The following is a 24,971-nucleotide window of genomic DNA, read 5'->3' on the forward strand; positions in this document are numbered from 1 at the left end:
GGGAAAAAATCACTTGGAAATGACATTGCAACACCCGAGGCCCTGTAGGAGGGGAAAAGCAGCTGGAAACCATTCCATGAAGTAGCTCCTTGTCTCTTTATGTAATTATCTTTTGGTATTCTTTGGGAACTCTGTGAAACAAGCATTATAGAGCTTAAGAATGTGCTCTAGAATTTGAAAGTGTATCAAGTAAGATATGAAACAGGTTTCTGGCATTCATATATCCACTTATCGGATTCCCACAGAAAGGTTCATTTCCGATTATATGGGATGGGGTGAGAATGCAGACTCTTATTTTGTTACCAATGGCATCCTTTGGTTACTGAAAGAAACTTGCATGCACCAGGAGAACTCTAACCATCCATCTGGAAGCACCCTTTGTTAACCACTCTGGGAAGTACCGTATTTTTTGCACCATAACACTCACATTTTTCCTCCTAGAAAGTAAGGGGAAATGTCTGTGCGTGTTATGGAGGAAATGCGTACGGGTGGCATGCCTACGGATTTTCCTCCTCTAAAAACTACGTGCGTGTTATGGTCGGGTGCGTGTTATAGAGCGAAAAATACGGTATATTGCGGGGGTGGGAAGCTATATATCCTACTAAAGAAATAACTGTTAAGTGTGTTTAGGATTACAGCCATAGTGTGCCAGTAACGACACCCCTAATTTTGTGTTAACTGTTGTTGCCTTATTGTCAGGAATGATCCATATGGACAAGGGCCAATGCTTTAGGCGGCAGCAGAGCTGCTTACATTAATGCAAGAGCTTTGCTCACTGTTTTGGGCTGTGCTATGCACATTGATTGTGCTGGAAAGTCAGTTTTGGAGGACAAGATCTGCACAAACACACCGGAGGGGCAGGGAGATCGTTCTGTCTGCCAGGCAGAACTACTTGCATTGATGGAACCTTAGTGCAATGTTGAATTCCACTCATAGGCTCCCGTTTGTAAAAAAAAAATTAAAAAAAGTAAATTAAAAACTTCTTTTTATGGATGGGGCATGGAAGATTTGAAGAAGTTAAATTAGTCTTTAATATCTATTATTCCTTCATAAAATGTGTTTGCCAATCCTGTAGCACTTTACTCGCGTTCAAAACTGATGGAATTAAACAGGCCCAGATTTGAGGGGCATTTTACTGAACAGGGTAAATTAGACGTGGCTGCTTTATTTTACTTTCTAGATAGGATAAAACTAAATGTTTGTTCAGACATTTAGGATTTCTTAATACAAAATATCTAAACCCGTCTCTCAGAACTTTGGTAAGTACACATAAAAAATTCCTACACTGCTTCCTACATATATATATATATGACTCCCAGAAATATACTTGTGCTCAATGTGATTTACTCCCAGGTAAAGGAATGCCTCAGAGTAAATTCATTATTACTTACTTCTAAGTAGACACAGGGTTGTAATGTATGTTCACAAACTTTTATGATGATAACAAGTCTGCATACTTTGCAGTGTTAAATAGCTTTTGCAAAAGGAGAAGTCTGAAGGTATATGTATCAAACTGGCAAGGCCATAACAGCATCCAGTCACTTAAAAAAACATGTTTGCTTTACAGCTAAAGTTCTCAGCGTATCAACAAGCTTTAATGTAACAGAGGATTAACAAATAGCAGGTCACTAAGATTTCCCCAATGAAACCAAACTGACCCTGAAACTGGCCAGTTCTGCATTTTCATTGTCAGGTTAATCTTTTAAAGGTTTTGTTACCCCCCTACCACTTTTAGGACAAACATTCTAATCTGCAAGTAAGTTCAGATGGAAATCTTGTATTTTAATTTGATAGCCATGTCCAAATTCACACATCTTTTTTATCCTGGGTGAACAAATGTGAATTACCGGTAACTACAATATTCACAATTGCTGACAATTAGACTAGCCCAGAGCTTTCCAAGCTGCGTGTTGTGATACATTAGTGTGACGTGATACATTAGTGTGTCGGTTGCAGTGTGCAGATGTGTCACACAAACCCTCCCAGGGCTGGAAAGGGATTAGTTTAATTTCTGGTTTGCTAGTAAAACTGAATTACTGTGTCGCGAAATGATGCATGTCTAAAAAGTGTGCCACCAACATTAAAAGTTTGGAAAGCTTAACAGGTCCACTCAAAAAAGAATGTTCTAATAATGAGCTGTGAAGTACTGTAAATTTTAAAAAATACATCCCAGCAAAGAATTGGGGTGCGGGTAGGCAAAGATGACATCAGAGCCAATTCCAGCTAATCTTTAACCCTTTTCCACAGGGCAGCTGGTGGTCAAAGCCCTTATAAGGATCCTGATGCATTGCTATCTTTTAATGTGGTTTCATTCATGTATCTTTCTTACCTCTAAGCCGCCTTATAAGGACTTGTATCCTGAAAGGTGAGGTCTGAATGAGCTCTACCTTTAAGCGGCACCTTCTAAAGCCTGGCCAGACACATCCAGTTTAATGGAGGTTTTCTGCTTTGTTTCTCCACTTTTACCAGGGGTGCAAGCAAAGCAGGAGCAAACAAGCATCAGCATACTGTTCAAGCCTGATCAACAAACCAGCAAGCCTGACTTAGTATGATGTGTGAACATACCTTCTGATTATTAAAATAATGGGAGCGATGTTCTATCCTTTGGGCTCTAGGTTGCCCCCATTCCAGGGACCACAGGATGATAGCCTAGCTTGTATTATTTTGTTTTCTCCGAAAGAATAGCACAATAAAAAGCAATGACAAAAAAATTTAACTTTTTAATCAAGCCAGATACTGTACAGTGGTATGAATCTTTATATATATTTTTATATACATTTTAAAATATTCAGCGGATGAGTTCTCTGTTGAACGGTGTTTGCAGGTGTAATGAATGTCCTGGAAGACTAGTGGAACCTATGAAAGGAGAGATTTAAAACCAGAATAAATTTCATTACCCAAAATTAAATGCATTATTCATACACATTAATTATCACAATAGCAAATAAATAAACTGAAAATGGAAGAAATCATATTGAGCCACAAATTCTTAAAAACTTGCTTTCAACCTAAAAATAAGGAAGGTTCACATTTTAGTAGCAGCAATTCTGCATGTGGCCAATGCCAGATATAATTTTGACATCATAGAATGTCATTTAATATATATTTCTCCAAATATACCTGAAGCGTATATAACCCAAGGTACCACCGTATATAAATTGTTGAACTAAATTGATTGATTGATTGATTGGAATAAAAATAAGTACTCTGTCTCCAAGGCTATTGTGTTTCCCTTCCCTATTCAGGGTCTATTTGTGTGTCAGGGGATCTAGAAAAGCCTCCTCCTAATCCACCCATGGTATCCCCCTTTTTTGCTGTTGCACTTGCCACAAGGAGGTTTGCCAGGATGGACCTTCTCCTCTGCCCATGGGCCTTTGCCCAAAGGATAGAACACCACTCCAGGGACCACAGGATGATAGCCTAGCTTGTATTATTTTCAGAAGGCAATTGCTTGCCAGGCTCACACAGTGGTATTACTACCCCAACAAATCAATACAGTGGTACCTCAGGTTACAGACACTTCAGGTTACAGATGCTTCAGGTTACAGACTCCGTTAACCCAGAAATAGTACCTCGGGTTAAGAACTTTGCTGCAGGATGAGAACTGAAATTGCGCACTGGTGGCGCAGCGGCAGCGGGAGGCCCCATTAGCTAAAGTGGTGCTTCAGGTTAAGAACAGTTTCAGGTTAAGAACGGACCTCCAGAACGAATTAAGTTCTTAACCCAAGGTACCACTGTACAGTGCACTTTACACTAAATATAAATTTAATTTTTGATATGGTCATTTCTGTCACTCACTAACCTTGCTTACCTAAATTCTGCCTTTGTAAAAGATTGGGAAGGCTGATCGGCTGTCTTGTCACTGATGAGAGTGAAGGTGTTGGTGTGCATCGATAATGCTGCATAGTTCTTTGTCCAAATCCATCTGGCGTTTGATCTCTATTATTTTGTGTTGATACGAATGGTGACATATAAGAAGTCTCCCTATTTGGCATTCTTAAGGACAATGACCTAAAAAGTAGAAGGACAAGACAGTGTCTATATCTCATATTGAGAAAGGTAGGCCTATTGTATAATCAATTCTAGCAGGATGTACATTTTTGTTTAGCAAGAGGCATGACTTTTATTATTTATTTGCTACATTTATAGACTGTTAAACATTTATTAAACTTTGTGTATTATGGAAATGACAAAACGGAAAAGTAATAAATTACATCCGCCTCGCAGACGTTCTAAGTTGCGAACATGGCAAACCCAGAAGTAAACACTGGGTTTGCCGCGATTCGTGCATGCGGAAGCGGCTTCTGCCATCTGCATGTGCGCACAAGCGGCTGCCACCTCTACACATGCGCAGAAGCATGCTGTCGCCGAATGCGCATGCGCACAACGGCACCTCTACTAGTGCCTGGTTTCGTCTAGCCGACGGGCCTCCGGAACGGATTATGATTGTAAGTAGAGGTTGTACTGTACTGTTAGGAGATACCCCACAAGAGAAAAAAAATACCAAGGTACATTCCACATATTTGGTGAATGTATTCTTGGAAGTTTTATTCCGTCAGAATAAAAAAGAAGGGAGATATTAAGATTAGGATTTCGTTTTCAACAAAGCAAACATTTTATTAATATTTAACACAATAAATAAAAATGTCACAAATAAAAATTTCAAGCAAGATATATTTGAAAACGGAGGCCAGTTTGAATGATAACTTTTTTCTTTGGAGAAACAAAATTCCTAGATGTGAACCGCCCTGAAATCTTATGAGGAAAGGTGTTAAATAAATAAATCTTCAATCCAAGTTGTTCACCGCTGCTTCGCACAGCTACTGGTGCACCTACAGCCTGGCCACTCACATGCCTCCACTCAATCCAACGCCCCGCATTCACAGTCCTGCATAAGGGGGTATGGGTTGCAGCCCAAAGTGGAAAAACACGCCCCTTGCATTTCAAAAGTTGACTCTTACTGCTAAGTTGGTTTTAGTTACCTTACAGAGCCTGATGAACTGTTTTGAGAAGAAGTCATTCCAGACAATTGAGAACCTCTCCATGTAACACTACCTGTAAATAACATTCCTGAATATATTAGAACATTTAAGAATTTAGATGGCATACTACACTATTTTGAAAGCACATATCCAGAAATGCATAAATATAATATACCTCTTGAAAAAGTGAAATGTCAATGTATCCTTTGGATTACTTGAAATTATCTATTACGTTTGAAGCCAGCAAGATGATTGACAGTCAAACTTTCAGCAACAATGTTTTTACCATTACAAATGGGCCATGGTTTTGTAAAAAGTTACAAATCCAATGATAACATTAAAAAACTAATAAACATTATCTACTCCTATATTATTTTTCTGTAATTTGGTTTTTTATTATCTTCCTAACTATCTATATGTTCCTCTGGATCTCGCTTATATACAGTGGTGCCCTGCAAGACGAAATTAATTCGTTCCGCAAGTTTTGTCGTGTAACGAATTTTTCGTCTTGCGAATCACGAAATCCCATAGGAATGCATTGAAAATCAATTAATGCGTTCCTATGGTCAAAAAAAGTCCAAACAAAGCCAAATTTGGTACAACAACAGCTTATTAACTGCTCTTTAAAGTCACACATACTGTAAAGAGCAGTTCAAAAATTGAAGGGAAAATAAATTAATTTTATAAACAAAACATGTCTTTGTTTTTAGACAAAGGAAACAAAGCCGCGAGACGTTTTCGTCTTGCGAAGCAAGCCCATAGGGAAATTTCGTCTTGCGAGGCAAATCGAAAACGGAAAAACCTTTCGTCTAGCGAGTTTTTTGTCTTGCGAGGCATTCGTCTTGCGAGGTACCACTGTACTGATGAATCAAATTTGTTAAAATACTTCTATATATGATGAAAATGTGAACAGTGCTTCTTCCACAAAAGTTAGAAACTGAAATCTATGTAGTCCAAAGCACTATATTTATTAGAAAAGTCTGAAAACTTTTCACCTGTATGAATCTTAGTATCAAAAGGCTGACATATATGGTATAAAGTTTAACTAAGTATTGAGCAGACTAGCCAAGCTACCCTTTGAACAGAATGTAGGGTTGTTAGACATTGCATGATTCTCTAAAAGGAATTGGCTCCTTCAAGTATTCAATCTGAATTCCTGAAAACCCTCAAGGAATTTTTGAGTGTTTAAAATATCATCTCAGCTACCTTCTACCCTGTCCCATCCTCAAGGGTAGCAAGTGGTGGTAGGTGTGCATGAACAAAACCATTATCAGGGTGCAAGCTAAATTATACCTATTCCTACTCAGCTTTTAAAAATTGGTCATTATATCTTCTTACCCATATGCCCATTCTGAGGTGGGCTTATCAATGATATCCTGGTTGGTCCAGTAGTTGTTTCGGTCTAGATGTATTCAGAAAAATTGACAGTATAATATGTAAAAACATAGAAAATAAATAATTTCAGTTTTTTAAACAAACTGTTGCTGTATCATGGACATTTTTGCTTGCCAGTAATTTGATTGTTTCTTGACAAGGAGATAGTATTAACTTGTACTACTTAAATTCAATAAAGTGCTTTATTAACCTATTCTGTATTTACTAAAATAATCTGTTAACCACCTTCCAAGAGGCTCAAGCTATCATGCAAAAAAGTAAAACAAATAAAATAAAAAATTGCAATAAAAATTTGCAAAAACAATAAACGGAATAAACAGCACTAAGCAAAACAATTAGCCAGCAGAACGGAAGACAGAATGGAAGGCAAGGTTTTAAACCCTCCTGAAGAAGAGCAATTACAAAGCTCATTTCACAGTCTCAGTGTAACTCTTGTTTCTCAATGCTACTAAGGTGACAAGCCCCTTCCTGAATGTTCACAATCCAAGTGCAAATGGGATCAGGAAAAGAAGATTGGAATATGTAAGGTAATGTAAAGAGACCCACATGGAGAAAACCTGTTCCACAGTGTCACCCCCAAGCACAAACCCATATGTTGCTATTGCCTAAATTGAGTATCCCCTCATATTGAAGCCACTCTCCCTGCTGACACATCGCTTTATCTATCTGGGTATTAGAGTGGAAGATTCCTAATTACACCTAATTTGACACAGAAAAGAGAAGGACACTTACTTTCCTCACTGAAGACGGCACATAATCTGTTTCCATTGGTGAAGACCTACTGATTTGAGATTGAAAGCTGCTAAATGTTAAAATAAAACACCATTAAAGATTTTTTAAACCACTAAGCTTGCCATGTTATATTTAATTTGTTTAGTTATAAACAACAGAATATTGCAGCATCTCTATGTAAAACTATACCTTATTAAAGCTTTTTTGGAGTGAACTTCTATCTTATATGAAACTATATAAGATCTCATGCCATTTGTCCTTTTTCTAACAGGCTACAAGCATAACTGCATTCTTCAAATACCTTTATGAATAATTCAGTGGTTAATAATTCCTTTAGAGATTTACAGTACAATCCTTTACATGCCTACTTAGAAGTGTGCCTGCTGGGTTCAATGGTGCTTACAGTTAAGTCGACATGGAATTGCAACTTTTAAAGTTGCTATCAATGATAAGCAAACAATTCCATCAGATCACAAATATATATCTTATCTGGATTTCAATGAAGCAATTTTGCAGATGATTTTGAAAACTGCACACAAAAAATAAAACTCTCATAAGACTGTACTTGAATGTTGACAGGATTTAATACATTTCTTTTCCATTTAAGAATACATTATTTCTGTTGTATCATACCAAAGTTCCACCCAATACAGTGTAATATTTTCTATAATAAAATATTTTCCAAGAAGTACACAAAACAGCTTTACCCCATACTATCAACAATTAAGTGGTCAGGCTAATAATTAAAATGTTGCTTACTGTTGCACTTGCTGTTTATGTTGCATTTGTTGTGTTGCTTTCTTAAGATATCCTTCCAATTTTGTAATCTGTATAGAATAATGTATTTCAGTAATTTAACCTTCATGATTTATGTTGTCATCCACAACCCACTGCAAATGTCCAATGGTCTTTAACGAGATTGAGAGTAAGTGGCTTGCTGCTCATAGTCATAACATTCTGACTAGCAGATGAAACAAAGGGCTGGACTGGGCAATCATCTCTCTAAAACAAGAACCCACTGCACCTATCCCACCTCTTGACATGTACCGTACTGGCCCGAATATAAGCGGCACCCACAAATAAGCTGCACCTTTAAAATTGAAGAGGGAAAAAGAAAAAAGACAATATCTGGGCTGCTTCTGGGGGGGAGCTGTGCCGCTTTGCCAGCAGCATATGGTTGCGAATATAAGCCGCACAGGCAGAATTGGGGGGGGGGGGGGAGTGCAGCTTATATTCAGGCCAATACGGTAATGTAATATTAATAATGCAAATGTGTAAGTCAATCTGTTGCATTTTAGTAGTATAATATAAATCTATAAATATAACTTCCTCTAACCTCCCTCCAGTATTTCAAATCAACTAGAATCAAGGTACCTTTGAGGAAGGCCCTTCTCTCAGTCCCACCACCCTCACAGGCACACTTGGTGGGGATGTGGGAGAGGGCCTTCCCGGTGGCTGCTTCCAAACTTTGGAACTGCCTTCCCTAGGGAAGCTAGACTGGCTCCCTCCTTGCTGTCCTTCCGCTAGTAAGTGAAGACTATCTTGAAACAACAGGCTTCGGAGAACTGTTTGCTTTTAATGAAAGGGCTGGGGCCGTGCTGTTTTTATTGTAATTGTGGACATGTTTCACACAGATTTTATATATATATATATCGTTTTAATCAGTGTTCAATTGCATTTTAATGATTTATTTTTCTATGTTTTTAGTAGTTCTTGTTTTTATCTGTAAGTTGTTTTGAGTCCCATCAGGGGGAAAAGGGGGTATAAATATATATATATAACCTTTCCTTTGTAGTTTGCTAATAACCGTCTTCTGTGTTTTTCTTGGAAATGGGCAATCTAGAAAGGAAGAAAAATAGGATTACATGTCATTCAATTATGTTGCCATGATGAACAGCTAGATGAACAACAATAAAAAATAAGAGAAACTATATGCCTAATGCTAATCATCATACCCTTTCATTTAATACAGCAGCAAGTATGCATACTTTTCCAGAGCCAGTTCACTCTAAGGCCACTATTCTGTTCTCTCCAAGCAAGAAACTTAAGTTGCAGAACGGCTCTTCAATGGCATCCAGCATGATGTTCCCATGCCATTTTACCATTGGGCCTGGTCTGGCCATTCAAAATGCTAAAGGACAGAACCTCTCATACTTCACAATGGATCACTCAGTGAACTGCTCGTCTCAAGGCCTCCACATGTGGCAGCACTCAAGTGTCTATTGAGAATATTGTGTGTGTGCATGCACATTAAGAACTGAGAAGAAAGTGAACTGATTAAAAAATATTGTTTGTATTTGTTTGGAGATTATGGGTTTAAGTTGTTGGCTGTCTCACAGCTTTGCCCATCTGAAAAAACAAGTTGATAGATGTCACTTTTTAATTAGAAAAGTTTGTCATAATTAAACCTTGTCTATCAAGGACAGTGGCCATTGTTTCTTTGAAGCCTTTGTACTGCAATACAAATCAATGGCATCTGCAGGCTATAATTAGTCAGGAACTTCTTTGAGATTCAGATTAAAGGAGGAGCAAGACAAAGAGACACATCGCCATACAGGAGGGAAATGAATCAACACAAGTCTCTATGCAAGAAAGTTACAGCATAGAACTGGAAATTTGATCAAAATACTGGATGCAGTTAAACCTAGTTTTCTTTTCTGTACCTTTGCTCCTATTTGGGGAAGTGCCTTGTGTGTATGAAACCTTCTGTTCACTCCTTTATCCTAAGAACCATTTAAAAAATCCTTTTAGGAAACTTTTTCATGATATCTGATAATATACCACCCATGTCTAAAGGTCAAGTTCCAAACTAGTTTGAATTGTTCTTGAGGGGACACCAGAGAAATTTTAATTGCTGGATAAAATTATGAAGGCCACTTCATAATTACTGGATTATATATAATTTCAAGTTCTTAACTACATTTTTATTAAAATATTTTAAATTTTGCAACAAACCATTAATGTAAGAAATGAAATAAACTCTAAAATTATTCAGATGAGAATAACTGTTAATTTACAGGTAGGTAGCCGTGTTGGTCTGCTGTAGTCGAAACAAAATAAAAAAATTCCTTCCAGCAGCACCTTAGAGACCAACTAAATTGTTATTGGTATGAGCTTTTGTGTGCATGCACACTTCTTCAGGTACCTTCAGATACTAATTTTTCACTTAAAGCTAAATTAAAGTTCTCACACCTATGCTCTATACCAAAATGCAATTTTATTGCACAAAATATTACATTATAAGTAATTTCTAATAACTATATGATGTACTCTATATTCATTGGCAATACCAAATCCATTAAAGAATTTCTTCTTCTGGGTTGGTGACAATTTGATGGTGAAAATAATCTCTAGCATATTCCTGATGAAAAATCACTCCAATAGATAACAAACAACTCACTTGTGTGATTTCTTTGGAATATGTTTTGCATAATCCATCTATTTCCATAAACAGCAACTGGATATTTGAATTCACCTGCAGAGAAATATATTACACATGACCAAAAAACATTCAAAGCATATCAATCTTTTTGAAATACAGTGGTACCTCGGGTTAAGAACTTAATTGTTCTGGAGGTCTGTTCTTAACCTGAAACTGTTCTTAACCTGAGGTACCACTTTAGCTAATGGGGCCTCCCACTGCCACCGCGCCGGCGCCACGTGATTTCTGTTCTCATCCTGAAGCAAAGTTCTTAACCCGAGGTACTATTTCTGGGTTAGCGGAGTCTGTAACCTGAAGCGTCTGTAACCTGAGACACCACTGTATACAAAAATAAGCTACTTTGCAAAACAAAAACAAAAACACTCAGTCTTGCATACAGCACAGAACATAAAGGGCAATCTCAAATTGCTACCACGATACAGTGGTGCCCCGCAAGACGAAATTAATTCGTTCCGCAATTTTTGTCATCTAGCGAATTTTTCGTCTTGCGAATCACGAAATCCCATAGGAATGCATTGAAAATCAATTAATGCGTTCCTATGGTCAAAAAAAGTCGAAACAAAGCCAAATTTGGTACAACAACAGTTTATTAACTGCTCTTTAAAGTCACACATACTGTAAAGAGCAGTTCAAAAATTGAAGGGAAAATAAATTAACTTTATAAACAAAACATGTCTTTGTTTTTAGACAAAGGAAACAAAGCCGCGAGACGTTTTCGTCTTGCGAAGCAAGCCCATAGGGAAATTTCGTCTTGCGAGGCAAATCGAAAACGGAAAAACCTTTCGTCTAGTGAGTTTTTTGTCTTGCGAGGCATTCGTCTTGCGAGGTACCACTGTACTAATCTAGGCTCTAGGTCCCAGTGCCAGCACAACATTGGAATTATACTAGCAAAGGTTTTACAACCAACCCTGAGTACTCCACTGTACATTTATTTTTATTTTTTTGCATGTTTCTTTTGTGAACCACTAAGAGATTATTTACAGAAACTGGTATGTAAGTCATATAAATAATAAAAAATTGTTACAGAATAGTTACAGAACTAGGTAGTTGGTCTGGGATCAAAATCAAAATACACTTTTTAAAAGATTATGTTCCAGTGGAATCAGGACAAAATAACTAAGTTTTAAAATAACAATAAAAAATATTTATGTTACTAAGCATTTGTAAATCCTCCAGCGTTGTAGTTGCAAGCAACTGTTTTTCTGTACCTTTTTGGAAAGGACTATTGTACGACAAGGAGCTCTGCAAATCACACACTCATCTTTTTTACCTATAAAATAAAGACCAATGCATAGTAAATGTTATTTTGATTAGCAAATGTTTGTTGTAACCTTTGATGAATTAAAAATATAAATACATACATAAATACATACATATGTTGCACCTTAAAGATAAACAGATCTATTAAGGCATAACATATATTAGTCTTTAAGGTGCTACCAGACTCTTGTTGGTTTTGCTGCTGAAAGTCGCCTCACTTGCCAGCAAGACATCATGTGAGCAGAATTCTGCAGAATGGATGCTTTTGCATTACAAGTGGAGAATTCAGGATTCAAGCCAGGATGTTAAGGCTGCAGTCTATAACTATTTAGCTGGGAGTAAGCACCACTGGAAGTTACTTTTGAGTAGACATGTACAGGATGATTGTATTTTAAGTCTAGATATTGCAATACTCCCACTGAAATCCACCTGACTTAAAATACGGAGAATGCTGGTGTTACTCTTAAAATGTGACAGATGCACATAAATAAAATGGTTTTAATTTATTTTGTATGTGCTAATGCTAAAAATTGAGTGGGATAAGTAAATAATGGTTATTGTAATAACTGGTGCCCCTAAGCAATATCTTCATGACTTTTCAGCCACAGGAAAGAAACAACAGTATATTTGTTTCTCAGAGTACAGAGTTGAGATGGAGGTTGTTAAGGCCTTGCAACTCTACCCACTGATCAGATACATTTATTTACAGTATAAAATTATTTATAGATTAACCCCTCATGCAAAATCTGAGGGTGGTATACAACAAAATTCACGATGCGATAAAATACTATTAAAAACAACACAGAACAATAATTAAAAGCTTAAATCTAAATTAAAAGCTCATCTTAAAAGCTTAATACTATTGGACACAACGGACAAGCTTGTTGACACAAAAAGGAGACATTTTAAGGTTAGAAGTGAGGATGCCTGAGATTGAGAATGGCATATGCCACAGTTTGCATTGCTGCAGCTACTTCAGGGCAAGTTTGTAGGTCCAATTTTTATGAAGGACCCCCCCCCCCCTCCAATAACTGCCAGTACCCTGTGCCATGAACTGCCTTGAGAATTAAAAAGTAGACTTGGGTTCATACTGAGGTTCTGCCTTTGACCTATCACTTGAGGTTCCTTAACATAATACAGTATTCCTTTAGAGCAGCTGTGGGGGGGGGGACTTCCATGTTTTTGTTGAACTACAACTCCCATCATCCCTGGCTGTTGGCTATGCTTCCTGAGGCTGATGGGTGCTGTAGTCCAGCAACACCTAGAGGGCCAAAGGCTCAGCACACCTGTCCTAAGAGGCAAGACTCCCTCAATTCGTGTATGTTCTTGCAAAAGTAGCTATTTGTAGAATAGGGAGGCTACCTTTCCGGAGGCACTGCTCACAGACAACATGGCCGCAGTTGGTCAGGCAGAACTTTTGGGCGGCTCTTTGGGGCTTCTGGAAGCAAGCATTGCAGAACACCAGGGCAGCCATGAAGGGAAGGGAGGCGAGCGGGTTTTATCTACAACCCGTCGACGGAGCCATAGCCAGGAGGACACCTGCGCTGCCCCTTAGCTCATTCACTTGAAAAGGGTTTTTCCAGCCCCTCCCGAGGCGCCCAGGAGACCCGCCTCCTCCTCCTCGCGGACGAGGCAGCTCGCCTCAGGTAGAAAGAGCCGCCTTCGTCCCCCGCCCCCTCCCCGCAAGAACGAGCAGCGCCGCGGCGCCCCTCCCCCACCACACCAGGTTGAGCGCTGAGTCAGGAAGGGGGCGGGGAAGAGGCAACGGTGACGCGAAAGGTTTGGCTCCTCCCTCCGCTGCTGACGACGTTCGTTTGTGAAGGGAGGCCGCAGAGATACGGCATTAAAATATCAGAGTGGCTCTGTCACTGCTGCGATAGGTCGTTCTGGGTCCAGATAGGGGGGAACAAAGCATTTTTCCCAATGCCCACCATTGCGGAACTGAGAGCTGCTACGTGTTATGCATGGAGAAATGTGATGTGGCATTCCCGCCTGAAGCAACAGGGAGGAGTAAATAAAGTTCCCCGCCCCTTCTCTTTTAACACAAGGTCACGCCGTGTGGAAAATAATCGTCGTTTATTTTATTTTATTATTGTATTTTTTTATTTTTGAGTCTGCTCTGCCTGTCCAAATCCGGTCCCAACAGTTCTGGTCCCTGTATCGCCCTGGAGTGCAGTGCGAAAGCTGAGAGAAGCTTACAAAGTAGTCATAGCTGTCAACTTTTCCCTTTTCTTGCGAGGAATCCTATTCGAAATAAGGGAATTTCCCTTAAAAAACGGGAAACGTTGACAGCTATGAAAGTAGTAGCCGTGCCATTGGCCATATTGCGGGGGGAGGGGGGGGAGGTCAGGCTGAGATTAAGCAACCTATGATGGACCACCGTTAAGGGGCTTGAGGCTGGCTTACATTTCCAGCTCAAAACGGAGCCCATGCCAACACTCCCCAAAAACGCAACCCGGAAGGACTCGGAAATTGGTTGTGTGGGTTGCTCTACACTTAAAAGTCTATACGCCTGGGTCTATCCGAGAATCCCACAGGGACGGGAGTTCAGCATCCCTTAAGAGCGGTCTCGCTTTTTCTCGGGAGTTGCCGGTTCTCGCGAGGCACAAGCAAATGAATCGGCCAGCTGAGCTTGCATAGCTGGCGAGGCGGACGCGGCTGTTTCCTCCGCCTGCGAGACCCGCTGCGACTTCAGTGCTGCTGCTGCTGCTATGGGGCTGCAAGGGGTCAAGGCTGTTTTCTTTGACTTGGACAACACGCTGATCGACACCGCCGCCGCAGGCAGGAGAGCCATTGAGGAGGTACCGGTTGCACGCAGCTCCTCCCTTCTGGTCTTCCTCCGTTAAAAAAAAACACAACGACAAGGAAGTGCAAGTATAATAAGCTGTAAAGCTTTATTGCCAGACAGTTCCTGCTCTGAATCTGTTGTGTCTTTTGTGGTTTTTAAGGAAGTAAAGTACTTTGCAACTCCCATCTCCCGGACATCTCGGGCTAAGGGGACCCAGTGCTGAATCAATATTGGCCTTTAGTTAATTAAATTATGGCCCTTTAAACGGGGGGGGGGGGCGCAGAGACGTTATTCTTTTTGTTAGTTCCTGTGCTATGTATTTTTGTGTTTTTATATTTTAAGTCACCTTGTGATCCTCGGATGAAGGGCAGTACAGTGGTACCTCGGGTTACAGACTCCGCTAACCCAGAAATAGTGCTTCAGGTTAAGAACTTTGCTTCAGGATGAGAACAGAAATCGTGCTCCGGCGGCGCGGCAGCAGCAGGAGGCCCCATTAGCTAAAGTGGTGCTTTAGGTTAAGAACAGTTTCAGGTTAAGAGCAGACCTCCGGAACAAATTAAGTACTTAACCCGAGGTACCACTGTATAGAAATTTAATAGATAATAATAAAGAATGTGATGGTGGTGATGAATGCAGCAATGTCACACAGCCAGCATTCACTCCCAGACACGACTTTCAAGAGCACAAATTCTATTGGATTTTCTTTTAAGCTCTTTCAGTCATTACTGTTGGATGTTTCATCTGTTTCACTATGGATCTCTTTCTTGAATATTTTCAAGGAAAGGCCCTGTTGCCCCTTGTAGGGGAGGAAGTGCTGTGGGTATTTTGCATGTCCTCTCTTAGGGCATCTTTGTACCTGAACAGCTGACTTCTGGGGGCCATGTGAAGAATGCTGACAAGTTTAGGGATACCGGGGTGCTACCTTATACTGAATCTGACCATTAGTCTATTACCTTAATCCATATTGGCTACACTGACTGGTGGGTGACTCTCCAGTTGGTAGTCTCTTTCAGGCCGACCTGAAGATGCTGGGACCTTCTACATGCAAAGCATAAGCACTGAGCCACAGCCCTTAATGTATTAAGTACTCATAAGTAACAGCAAGTAATCAGAGGATAGTTATTTGTTCTTGGCCATTGGCCAATTAATCCAGAAGAAGAGAATGTACCTTGACACTTTATGTACTTTATGCACAGTACGATAAAGGCTTTGCCTTTTTTTTAAAAAAAATTGCAGTGTGTGAGAGACAGAGTAGTTTGGAATTCACATGAAGAACTTGAAAATAGTGTCGCCTCTTGGATATGCAGCATAATGTATTTCACAAAATATGCCATGATTTGATTTTGGCATTCTAAATCAAAATGCTTACTGGGGCTAATGTCATTTACATGGGCTCTATTATGGTGGTGGTTAAAAGGCTTTGTGCCCTTGCATAGAGAAAGCTCTAGTGTTCCAACATCCCACCTTGCAGAAATTAACTCACGTTGTAACAAAAGGAGAGCTCTTGTGTAAATGTAGAATAGAACAGCATTGCTGTTTCAGGATGTGGATTAGAGGACTGCAGGTGCAGTATCCTTTAATTTAGTTTTTGCTGCTTTGCTGACTTGGTTGGACAATATAAGAGGACAACTGAGAACTTGTAGGTATGGGCTGTAGCAATTTCTAAATAATGTATAAGTTGTTATGGCTGAAATACATGAATTTCTTGATGTGTGTTACACTGTAGATTACCCCTAGAATTGATGAAGCATCCAAAAGTAATGGCTGAATGAGTACTAAAAGAGTTGTGCTCTTGAAAATGGTGTCTGTGAGATGAATACGGGCTGTGTGGCATTGCTGCATTCATCGTCATATTATTATTTAGTATTATCTATTAAATTTCTATACTGTCCTTCATCTGAGGATCACAGAGCAGTTTACAATATAAAAGCACAACAACAGCCGACATAATAACAAACAAAACACACACACACACACACACACCCAAGTTTAAAAGGCCATAGATTGTTTAATTAGCCAAAGGTCTCTGAGAAGAGGAATGGTTTTTGCCTGGTGCCTAAAGATATGTAATGAAGATGCCTGGCAAGCCTCCCTAGGGAAATCATTCCACAAATGGGGAGCCACTTCATGTTGCCACCCTCCAGACCCCTCGTGGAGGAGGCACATGAAGAAGGCCCTCAGATGATGATTGCAGGGTCTGGGTCAGTAATTATGGAGGCGGTCCTTGAGGTATTGTGTTCCATGTGGCAGTTTATTGGATCCATGCTGTTGCACATTCTGGTGGAACATCTTTTAGAAATAAGCTGTCCAGTACAGAGCAAACCAGTAGAATCTTCACCAAACTGATCCTGTTCTGTTTTAACTTTCACTTCATAGGTGATAAATGTCTTGCAGTCCGAGCATCATTGTGATGAAAAAGAAGCTCACCTGATTTGTGATAAAGTCCAAGCCAAACTCCTCAAAGAGTGCCACGATCCTTCTAAGATGTGTATTACTGACTTAAGGATTCAGCACTGGGAAGAAGCTATACAAGAAATAAAGGGAGGAACAGCCAACCGCAATCTAGCTACAGAATGTTATTTCCTTTGGAAAACTACCCGCCTGCAACATCTGACCTTGGCAGAAGAGACACGGGGGATGCTCAGCAACCTTAGAAAATATGTCCGTTTGCTTCTGCTGACAAATGGAGACACTCAGACCCAAAGAGAAAAGATTGAAGCCTGTGCTTGCCAGCCATACTTTGATGCCATTGTTGTGGGGGGAGAGCAAAAAGAAGAGAAACCGGCATCATCTATATTTCATCACTGTTGTGAACTTCTAGGGGTTCAGCCTGAGGATTGCGTGATGGTTGGTGACTCTTTAGATACAGACATTCAAGGAGGCCTGAATGCAGGTTTTAAAGCAACAGTTTGGATAAATAAAACTGTCACGCCTCCAAAAGACACTTCTCCAGTCCCTCACTATATTATTTCTTCCATTCTTGATCTTCCAGGACTTCTACAAAACAAAGGAGATGCTAACTTAGAAATTAACCAGTTGGCTGGTATTTGTAACGTGTGCGATAGTTCCGCTGGGGAACCCAGGACTTTAACCTGCTAGGGTTCATTTTAAAGGGCATTTTTACGCGTGAAGCTTGAATCAGCTTGCTACTAAGTAAAATACCTACATTGGCTACAATGTACATTTGATTTCTACATTGTTACAGTAGGAGTATTTGCATGTAGCACAAACAGAATGAAAAGCATCTCTGTTACATGCAGAAATGTAGAAGGCAGTATAAAGATCTGTTTTATGATTGTGGAATTAAATCCTAATTGTTCAAAACCCCATTTGGACAATCCAGCTTTGTCCTCTTACATATTCTTGTAATTCTGGGTTCTCTCGTTCATTTTTACTGTGTTTTGCAGTGATTGTTCTCAAATAAAATGGTCTCAACATCATCAGTGAAATGGTCCCTGCCCTCGTATATATGCAGACCCATTTATCAGACATATTAAGTAATCTGCTTTTTGTGAGGTAATATATTTACACTGACTAACGCTAGCATTTTAAAGCAGTGTGGTAATGACATCCCTATGTGATGTAATCCAAGAGGACGTGCCTTCCTTGGCTTGCTCAAACTTCCTCAGATGTCTGGCTCTCTGGAGTTCAGCTTATTCCACCTTACGATGACAATTTTGTGTGCCATCTATGTCAGTGCTGTTTTACAAAGAACATAGGTGCGGCAGCTCACTGCCACAAGGGGCTTGCAGTCTAAAAGAAGCACAGGGTGGCCTCAGAAGAAGGGAGTACTAGGACGCATGGGTAAGGCAGGGACAGAGTATAGTATTACTTCACTTACACATACTTCTGCTTAGTTATAATAGTGTTGTAGCATTGATTGCTTTGGGACTATCCTATGCTTCAGAACATAATGTAAAGTGGGACAGGGGAATGTGGGCCCTTCACATGTTGGACTCCAATTCCCACCAGTCCTAGCCAGCATGGCTATCAGTCAGAGATGATGAGAATTCAATGCAATACTATCTTGAGCGTTCTCGAAGCTACAAACATGAGACTGACCAAACTGCGGGAGGCAGTGGAAGACAGGAGTGCCTGGCGTGCTCTGGTCCACGAAGAGTCGGATACGACTAAACAACTATCTTGAGGGCCACAAGCATAAAGAGTAAGGGACTAAAGCTGGGATAGATGATTCCAGGTGACTTAGCAATCTTCCATACATATGGAGTATAAAGCAAGGCAAGGCCATATGTTTTTCAGCTATAAGAAATGTGTTTCATTAGCTTTGTCCAAGAAGAGCTAAAGGATACAAACCTAGTGATGGCAGTCAAATGGTGCATTATACTGTTTAAATCCAGGGAATGCAGCACAGAAGTGGGTAAAGCCATGGGGAAAGGATTTCAGGTGGGGTAAAGGGAAGAGAACACACATCTTGCAATGGCATAAACCATGAGGAATATCCATGTGGCTCTCCATATTCCACAAATGTGTGGATTACTTGCATATGGGTACAGCAGCACACCTGCTGAGGGTTCTCTGGATTGAAGTCAGATCCAACCAAATCCTTCAGCAGGGTGAAGTGGCTTCCCTCAAGAGTCAACAGCTGGGAAGCTACTTCAAGACAGACAATTATTTAGTTTATTGTTACATCTTTTGTATCACCATGGATGAGTGATATTTAGATTTGCTTCCCTCAGACTGTTTCTTGATGAGGGCTTGGGCTTATCGACAAATAATTTATTCCATAGAATCCTTCAAGGACCGTGCTGTTCTTTCTTTTGAGAAAAGGAGGTGGAAAATCTGGGGCCGCCCAACTTTGTTGAACTAGTAGCTCCAGGCAACATGGCTGATGGGCAAGGTTGTGGGGAACTGCACTTCAAGAACATCTGGAGGACCACAAGTTCCCTAGCCTAGAAAAAGAATGACATCAACCTTCATTCAAATCTGATTTACAAGTGACTGCCAGGATAGATTACTGTCAAGTAATCTAGTTGCCCTGAGGTACCAAGACTGCGGGAAGCACTGGGAGACAGAAATTTCTCAGAATAATTGCTAGATATTCCACTCTTCCTCATGTCACCAATAACCCATTAATCATAAGCAATGCTATTTTTTAGAAAAAGAGGTGCTGGATGAACACCTGCCTTGTTTTCTTAGAATGGCAATAGCACCCACCTGAGAGGTGCCGGAACTAGAGTCCCAATGAGTTCCAGCTGGGGGGGGGGAAGAGTCCTGATCCTAACCATACTGAATAACCCATTAGTCCTACCCAGACTGCGTCAGCTCAATTGAACACTGTGCTTTAATTCTTAGTGAGCGTGCTGATGATCGTGCCACAACGTATCTGATAGATTTGTTTTTACAGTACAGTGGTACCTCGGGTTACATACGCTTCAGGGTACATACGCTTCAGGTTACAGATTCCACTAACCCAGAAATAGTGCTTCAGGTTAAGAACTTTGCTTCAGGATAAGAACAGAAATCGGGCTCCGGCAGCGCGGCGGCAGCAAGAGGCCCCATTAGCTGAAGTGGTGCTTCAGGTTAAGAACAGTTTCAGGTTAAGAACGGACCTCTGGAATGAATTAAGTACTTAACCCAAGGTACCATTGTATTTGTATACTGCTTTGCAACCACAATGGTTCTAGGAGGTTGCAGACAGGACAGGTTCAATGAAGATGCAATCATACCTGCCATTCTGTAGGTCATAGAATCATAGAATCATAGAGTTGGAAGAGACCACAAGGGCCATCGAGTCCAACCCCCTGCCAAGCAGGAAACACCATCAGAGCACTCCTGACATATGGTTGTCAAGCCTCTGCTTAAAGACCTCCAAAGAAGGAGACTCCACCACACTCCTTGGCAGCAAATTCCACTGTCGAACAGCTCTTACTGTCAGGAAGTTCTTCCTAATGTTTAGGTGGAATCTTCTTTCTTGTAGTTTGAATCCATTGCTCCGTGTCCGCTTCTCTGGAGCAGCAGAAAACAACCTTTCTCCCTCCTCTAGGTGAGGGGTAGGAAACCATAGCCCTGCAGGTGTTGCTTGACCATGGTTCCCATTATCCCTGTTCATTTGCCATGCTGGTTGGGGCTGATGGGAGGTGGAGTCCAACAAGATCTGAAGGGCGGCCAGAGTTGCCCCACTCCTGCTGTAGGTGGAGACTGTGACTTTGGTTGCAGTTGAGGGTTCCCATGGCTCTGTTCTGGTTCCCTCTTCTAATAAGGAAAAGAAAGAATCCAATCAGGTTTAGAAGAACCTGAAGCTGTTCCATTATTGGATACTGCAATTCTCACTGTGTCGCTGCCGAGTTGTGCTTCTTTCCTGCAGAATCCTGCGTGCAGCTTATCACCTTTCAATGCAATCGGTAGCTGAGCGTTCAAAATTTAAATGACATGAAAAAGGCAAGCACTCTTCCACCCCACCATCAACAAATTTAAATCTATTCCACATTCCATTGTGGTGCATCTATACACATGGCAAGGTATCGGGGCTGCATGCATGTATCTAACCCCACTATGAACTGCATACAGCATCATACATGGGCGCCTAGTCAGTTGTGTGTGTGTGTGTCCTTAATTCTCATGTTCCTTTTATTCCCGTTTTAGGTGGTGGTGGATGACAGCAGGGCTTGCATGTGCAGCTGCATGTGTACACAACCCATAGGCTTGGTATGTGGAAGGCACAGGAGAGGCACACAAGGGTGATGCCAATGCCCCTCTGTGCATATGAAACCACTTGTGAGTAATTGAGGTTGCCTGTATGTGCATCATAACCCAGAGAGGATACCCATTCAAAACTCTGATAATATCAGAACACATCACTAGGATGTCTGTCTGTCTGTTTATTTAAACTTTTACTTTCCATGAGCATTACTCTTTAAAAAGTATTTGGAGTGAGTGTTCTCCCCCCCCCCAAAGTTCTAGTATTTAACTTCTCATCCTTTCTAAATTAACTATTATGGTACCTTAATTATTGTTCCCTTATGCCTCTAACATTGACTTCTTTTTCATGATTATATATATAGGCTTTCTTGCCAGGGTTAGGGATTTGGAGCGATTGCCACAAACATGTTGCAAGCTTTTGTTTTCCAAACTGTTGATGTTTTTCACTGTCTTTTTGCGGGCATTTTACTGAGAAGAGTCCTGAATATTCTCTTTTTTGCTTTCAGTATGAAAATGCATCAACAACAGAAGTGACGAGCTTCTTTCCTGCCTGCAACTGGATGAAAGAACCATACTGTTTGCTTCTATTCTAAGCTTAAATCTCAGTTACTTTGAAAGTATCTGATTTGTCTATATCTGAGTCACAGATGCATTTTCTAATGCATTTGTACATTGTTTAAAACCTTTCAATAATTCTGTTAACCATTTCTTGCGAAAATCTTTTTGTTTGTAATAAAGCAGCAAAACTATTCTGTATCCAGTTTTTTATTTATGCCAGCATTTAAAATTAGGGTGAACTATTTAAAAAAAAAAATCTGGGTGGTATTCAACTGAGTTTTACTCAAGTTAGACCCACTGAAATTAAGGGACCTAACTTAGTCATGTCCACACCAAGTGAAACTTAATTAAATACTGCACTCTCTGTCAAACCAAACTTTCTCTGAATGATTCTCTGCCGTCACCAAAACCCCAGCATGTCAGATTGTCTTTTGGCTGTGAATCAATTTCAGCTTTCCATGTAGCATACACTTACCAGGTTCTGCCATTAGGTAGTGTGCGGCAGCCACCTGGCATAGCAGCTGCTAGTAGGGGGCAGAGAGTGGCAGAGAGGTAGTCAGGGGCAGAGTTGTGTGTATCATGTAGCACATCTGCACTCCCTAAATTAATATCCTTCCTTCAGGTGCATTAAAGGGTGCTTTCCTGTTGTGGGTGTTGAAGTAAGATTGAACTGCCAGTCTACTGGGCTTCTGTATAAATGGAAGAACATTTTGTTTCTTTGCCACAGGCGGTAAAATATCCATGGCAGGCTCCAGATTTGCTTAGGCTATGAAGTATATTTCTCATTCCATTGATACTAACAACACAGTACACCTTGCTCTTTCTTTCATGGTTCCCTTCAAATGTTTTGAACTAGTGGACTGCTGGCAAATTTCCAGTGGACCACCTAACTTGAATCCTTGTATAGTATTCTGGTCCCTGATTTCATTTCATAAGATATTTGTGTTCTTAAGTGTTCTTAAGCCTTCAGCATGCTCAGGCTTACTTAACATAGTTTAATTATGATGTCCACCCCATCTCAGTGTTGCCCCAAACCTTTTCCCCTTTAATTGTGTGTTTTTCTGATTTTAGCTGTTTTGGACTTTCCAAGGATTGGAAAGAATTGGATATGGAGTGGGGTAGGGGTGGCTAAAAACCAGACCTATGTGATAAGGCATAATGTTATTGGACACGATTCACTGCAATCCTATGTAAACTGCCCTGTAATCCTCAGGTGAAGGATGGTATTGAAATTTACTAAACAAGTAAAATGCATGTTTGCTCACTGTGCTCAATGGGACTTGTTCCAGGAAAAGTGTGTGTAAGGATGCAACCTTCACACTTTTTTCTGCTCTGGGATATATAAACTATAAAATATTCAAAAGGATAAAATATCCTTTTGGGATTCAGCATACCCGCTACTGTAACATGCTTCAGTAATTCCGAAATGTTAATTTTTTATCGGAGGCGGATGCATGCAGATTTTAGATGCAGAGCTTCATTAATCGTGATTTTTATTGCAATGGAGATAATATACAGCAGGTGGCGCATACAGACTTCTGCAGGCTTCTTCTTCTTTGGTGGTAGTAGTGACGAGCCTTTCTCTTTTGTGGGATTTATCAGGCCCATATCTAAAGCAGCTAAATGGAGTTAGGACTGAAGAGGAATATTCTACATTCAGATATACTTCTGGGGACCCAGTACAAGTGCCAAACAGTAGAGATTGTGCCTCATTGTCATGTTCTGCTTATGGATTTCCAGAAACATGTGTGATTAGTTGGTCGCTGTGGGACCTATTTGCAAAGCACATGACAGACAAAACCATTTGCATCCCTTCTATCCTGAAGTCCACAGTTGTCGCAGAATTGCCCCATGGGAACCTCATGCTACCACAGTTGCTTGGCTGAATTTGTTTTTGTGGCCCGAAGATGTGGATAAAGTTATCGCAAGAAGCTATAGAACCTTGTTTTGCTTGCTGGGTTAATGTATGCCTGAAAGAAAAGATGGTTCCACCAAGGCCACTATAAGACCTTCAGTGAAAAAGCTGTAACTAGGTTTATTTAACCAAGCTAAGTTCAAATATTCTCTTCACATGCAATGTGGTAGGGTGGGTTGTAATGGGTCAGGTCCAGATTGTCTTGAAGGGAACTGATAAACTGGACACTAACTTTGGCCAGATTTGGGACCAGGAACCACCTTGGTTCTGCTGGCTGAAAAACTTTAGTCAGGAAGCAGATAAGGAGAGTGTGTCCTGTCAATTTCTTCAGGCTTCTCAGCAACTTTTAATACCATTAATCCTTTTGGCTAAGCTAGAAATGTCAGCAAAGTCACTAAAATAATGCATGTGGAGTCAAGAGAGAAACATCCTGATAACACTTTACTGAGCAAAACTGAACAGAAACAAACAGAGTAATTTTGTCTTTCTTACTTCAGGTCTCATACATAGCAGGGAGACATTCAACCAAACATGCAGAGGAAAACTCCTTCAAAACTATATAGCCAGTCATGACATGTGCTACTTCAGCAAACATCATACCACTCTGCCTGGTTGCTAAGAACACCTCCACTCATCCCCCTCTTAGCTAGTTGACTTATACACACAAACAGAATTAAGTTGCACATGGAATGATCCCTGCTGTTTCACTTCCAACAGGATAGGAATGTGGTGGTTCTGATCCAAGCTGTTTTCAGAAGATGGTTGCATTCCACAAGAACTGTCTTTTCAGGTGCTGTGAGGTACCATCTTGTCCCTATGCTCATTCCATGCAGGGAGTGGTTGTGTAAGTTCAGTGCCATCGCTGAAGGTGCCTGTGCAATCCTTTCCCCCATTAAGGTGGTGGAGAATCCGAATCAGCACCAGTTCTGATGGAAATTACCGTATTTTTTGCTCTATAAGACTCACTTTTTCCATCCTAAAAAGTAAGGGAAATGTGTGTGTGTCTTATGGAGCGAATGCAGGCTGCGCAGCTATCCCAGAAGCCAGAACAGCAAGAGGGATTGCTGCTTTCACTGCGCAGCGATCCCTCTTGCTGTTCTGGCTTCTGAGATGCAGAATATTTTTTTTTCTTGTTTTCCTCCTCCAAAAACTAGGTGCGTCTTGTGGTCTGGTGCGTCTTATATAGCGAAAAATACGATAAATGGGAGAGAAAGAGACAGAATTCATATCCTGACTAGA

The 24,971-nt window shown here is 40.5% G+C and overlaps 2 protein-coding genes and 1 long non-coding RNA gene across 7 annotated transcripts; 2 read left to right on the forward strand and 1 right to left on the reverse strand.

Annotated features, from left to right (window-relative positions):
* Positions 1 to 2,706: 2,706 nt before the first annotated feature.
* RNF212 (ring finger protein 212) lies at positions 2,707 to 13,568 on the reverse strand. 5 transcript variants are annotated; one of them, XM_081187919.1, is made up of 10 exons: positions 13,174 to 13,568; positions 11,760 to 11,821; positions 10,510 to 10,584; positions 8,892 to 8,948; positions 7,869 to 7,936; positions 7,110 to 7,155; positions 6,321 to 6,384; positions 4,983 to 5,055; positions 3,803 to 4,011; positions 2,707 to 2,856 (listed from the first exon to the last, which is right to left on the reverse strand). In XM_081187919.1, exons 1-10 carry the CDS (start codon positions 13,283 to 13,285, stop codon positions 2,789 to 2,791), a joined length of 834 nt encoding a protein of 277 aa, XP_081044045.1. In that variant the 5' UTR covers positions 13,286 to 13,568; the 3' UTR covers positions 2,707 to 2,788. The 5 variants fall into 5 exon arrangements, with proteins under 5 accessions (XP_081044045.1, XP_081044044.1, XP_081044042.1 ...); XM_081187918.1 differs by having other exon boundaries at positions 7,110 to 7,158; XM_081187916.1 differs by having other exon boundaries at positions 7,110 to 7,176; positions 13,174 to 13,567.
* A 794-nt stretch (positions 13,569 to 14,362) lies between these two features.
* Positions 14,363 to 18,048, forward strand: NANP (N-acetylneuraminic acid phosphatase). Its single transcript, XM_081188147.1, has 2 exons — positions 14,363 to 14,612; positions 16,976 to 18,048. The coding sequence occupies exons 1-2, from the start codon at positions 14,523 to 14,525 to the stop codon at positions 17,696 to 17,698; spliced, it is 813 nt and encodes a 270-aa protein (XP_081044273.1). The 5' UTR covers positions 14,363 to 14,522; the 3' UTR covers positions 17,699 to 18,048.
* A 708-nt stretch (positions 18,049 to 18,756) lies between these two features.
* On the forward strand, positions 18,757 to 21,916 carry LOC308583838. Its single transcript, XR_014006450.1, has 3 exons — positions 18,757 to 20,300; positions 20,604 to 21,334; positions 21,766 to 21,916. It is a non-coding gene; the product is annotated as an uncharacterized lncRNA (long non-coding RNA).
* The last annotated feature ends 3,055 nt before the right edge of the window (positions 21,917 to 24,971 follow it).

Source organism: Podarcis bocagei (genome assembly GCF_964188305.1).
Source record: "Podarcis bocagei genome assembly, chromosome: 3".
Classification (NCBI taxonomy): Eukaryota; Metazoa; Chordata; class Lepidosauria; order Squamata; family Lacertidae; genus Podarcis; species Podarcis bocagei.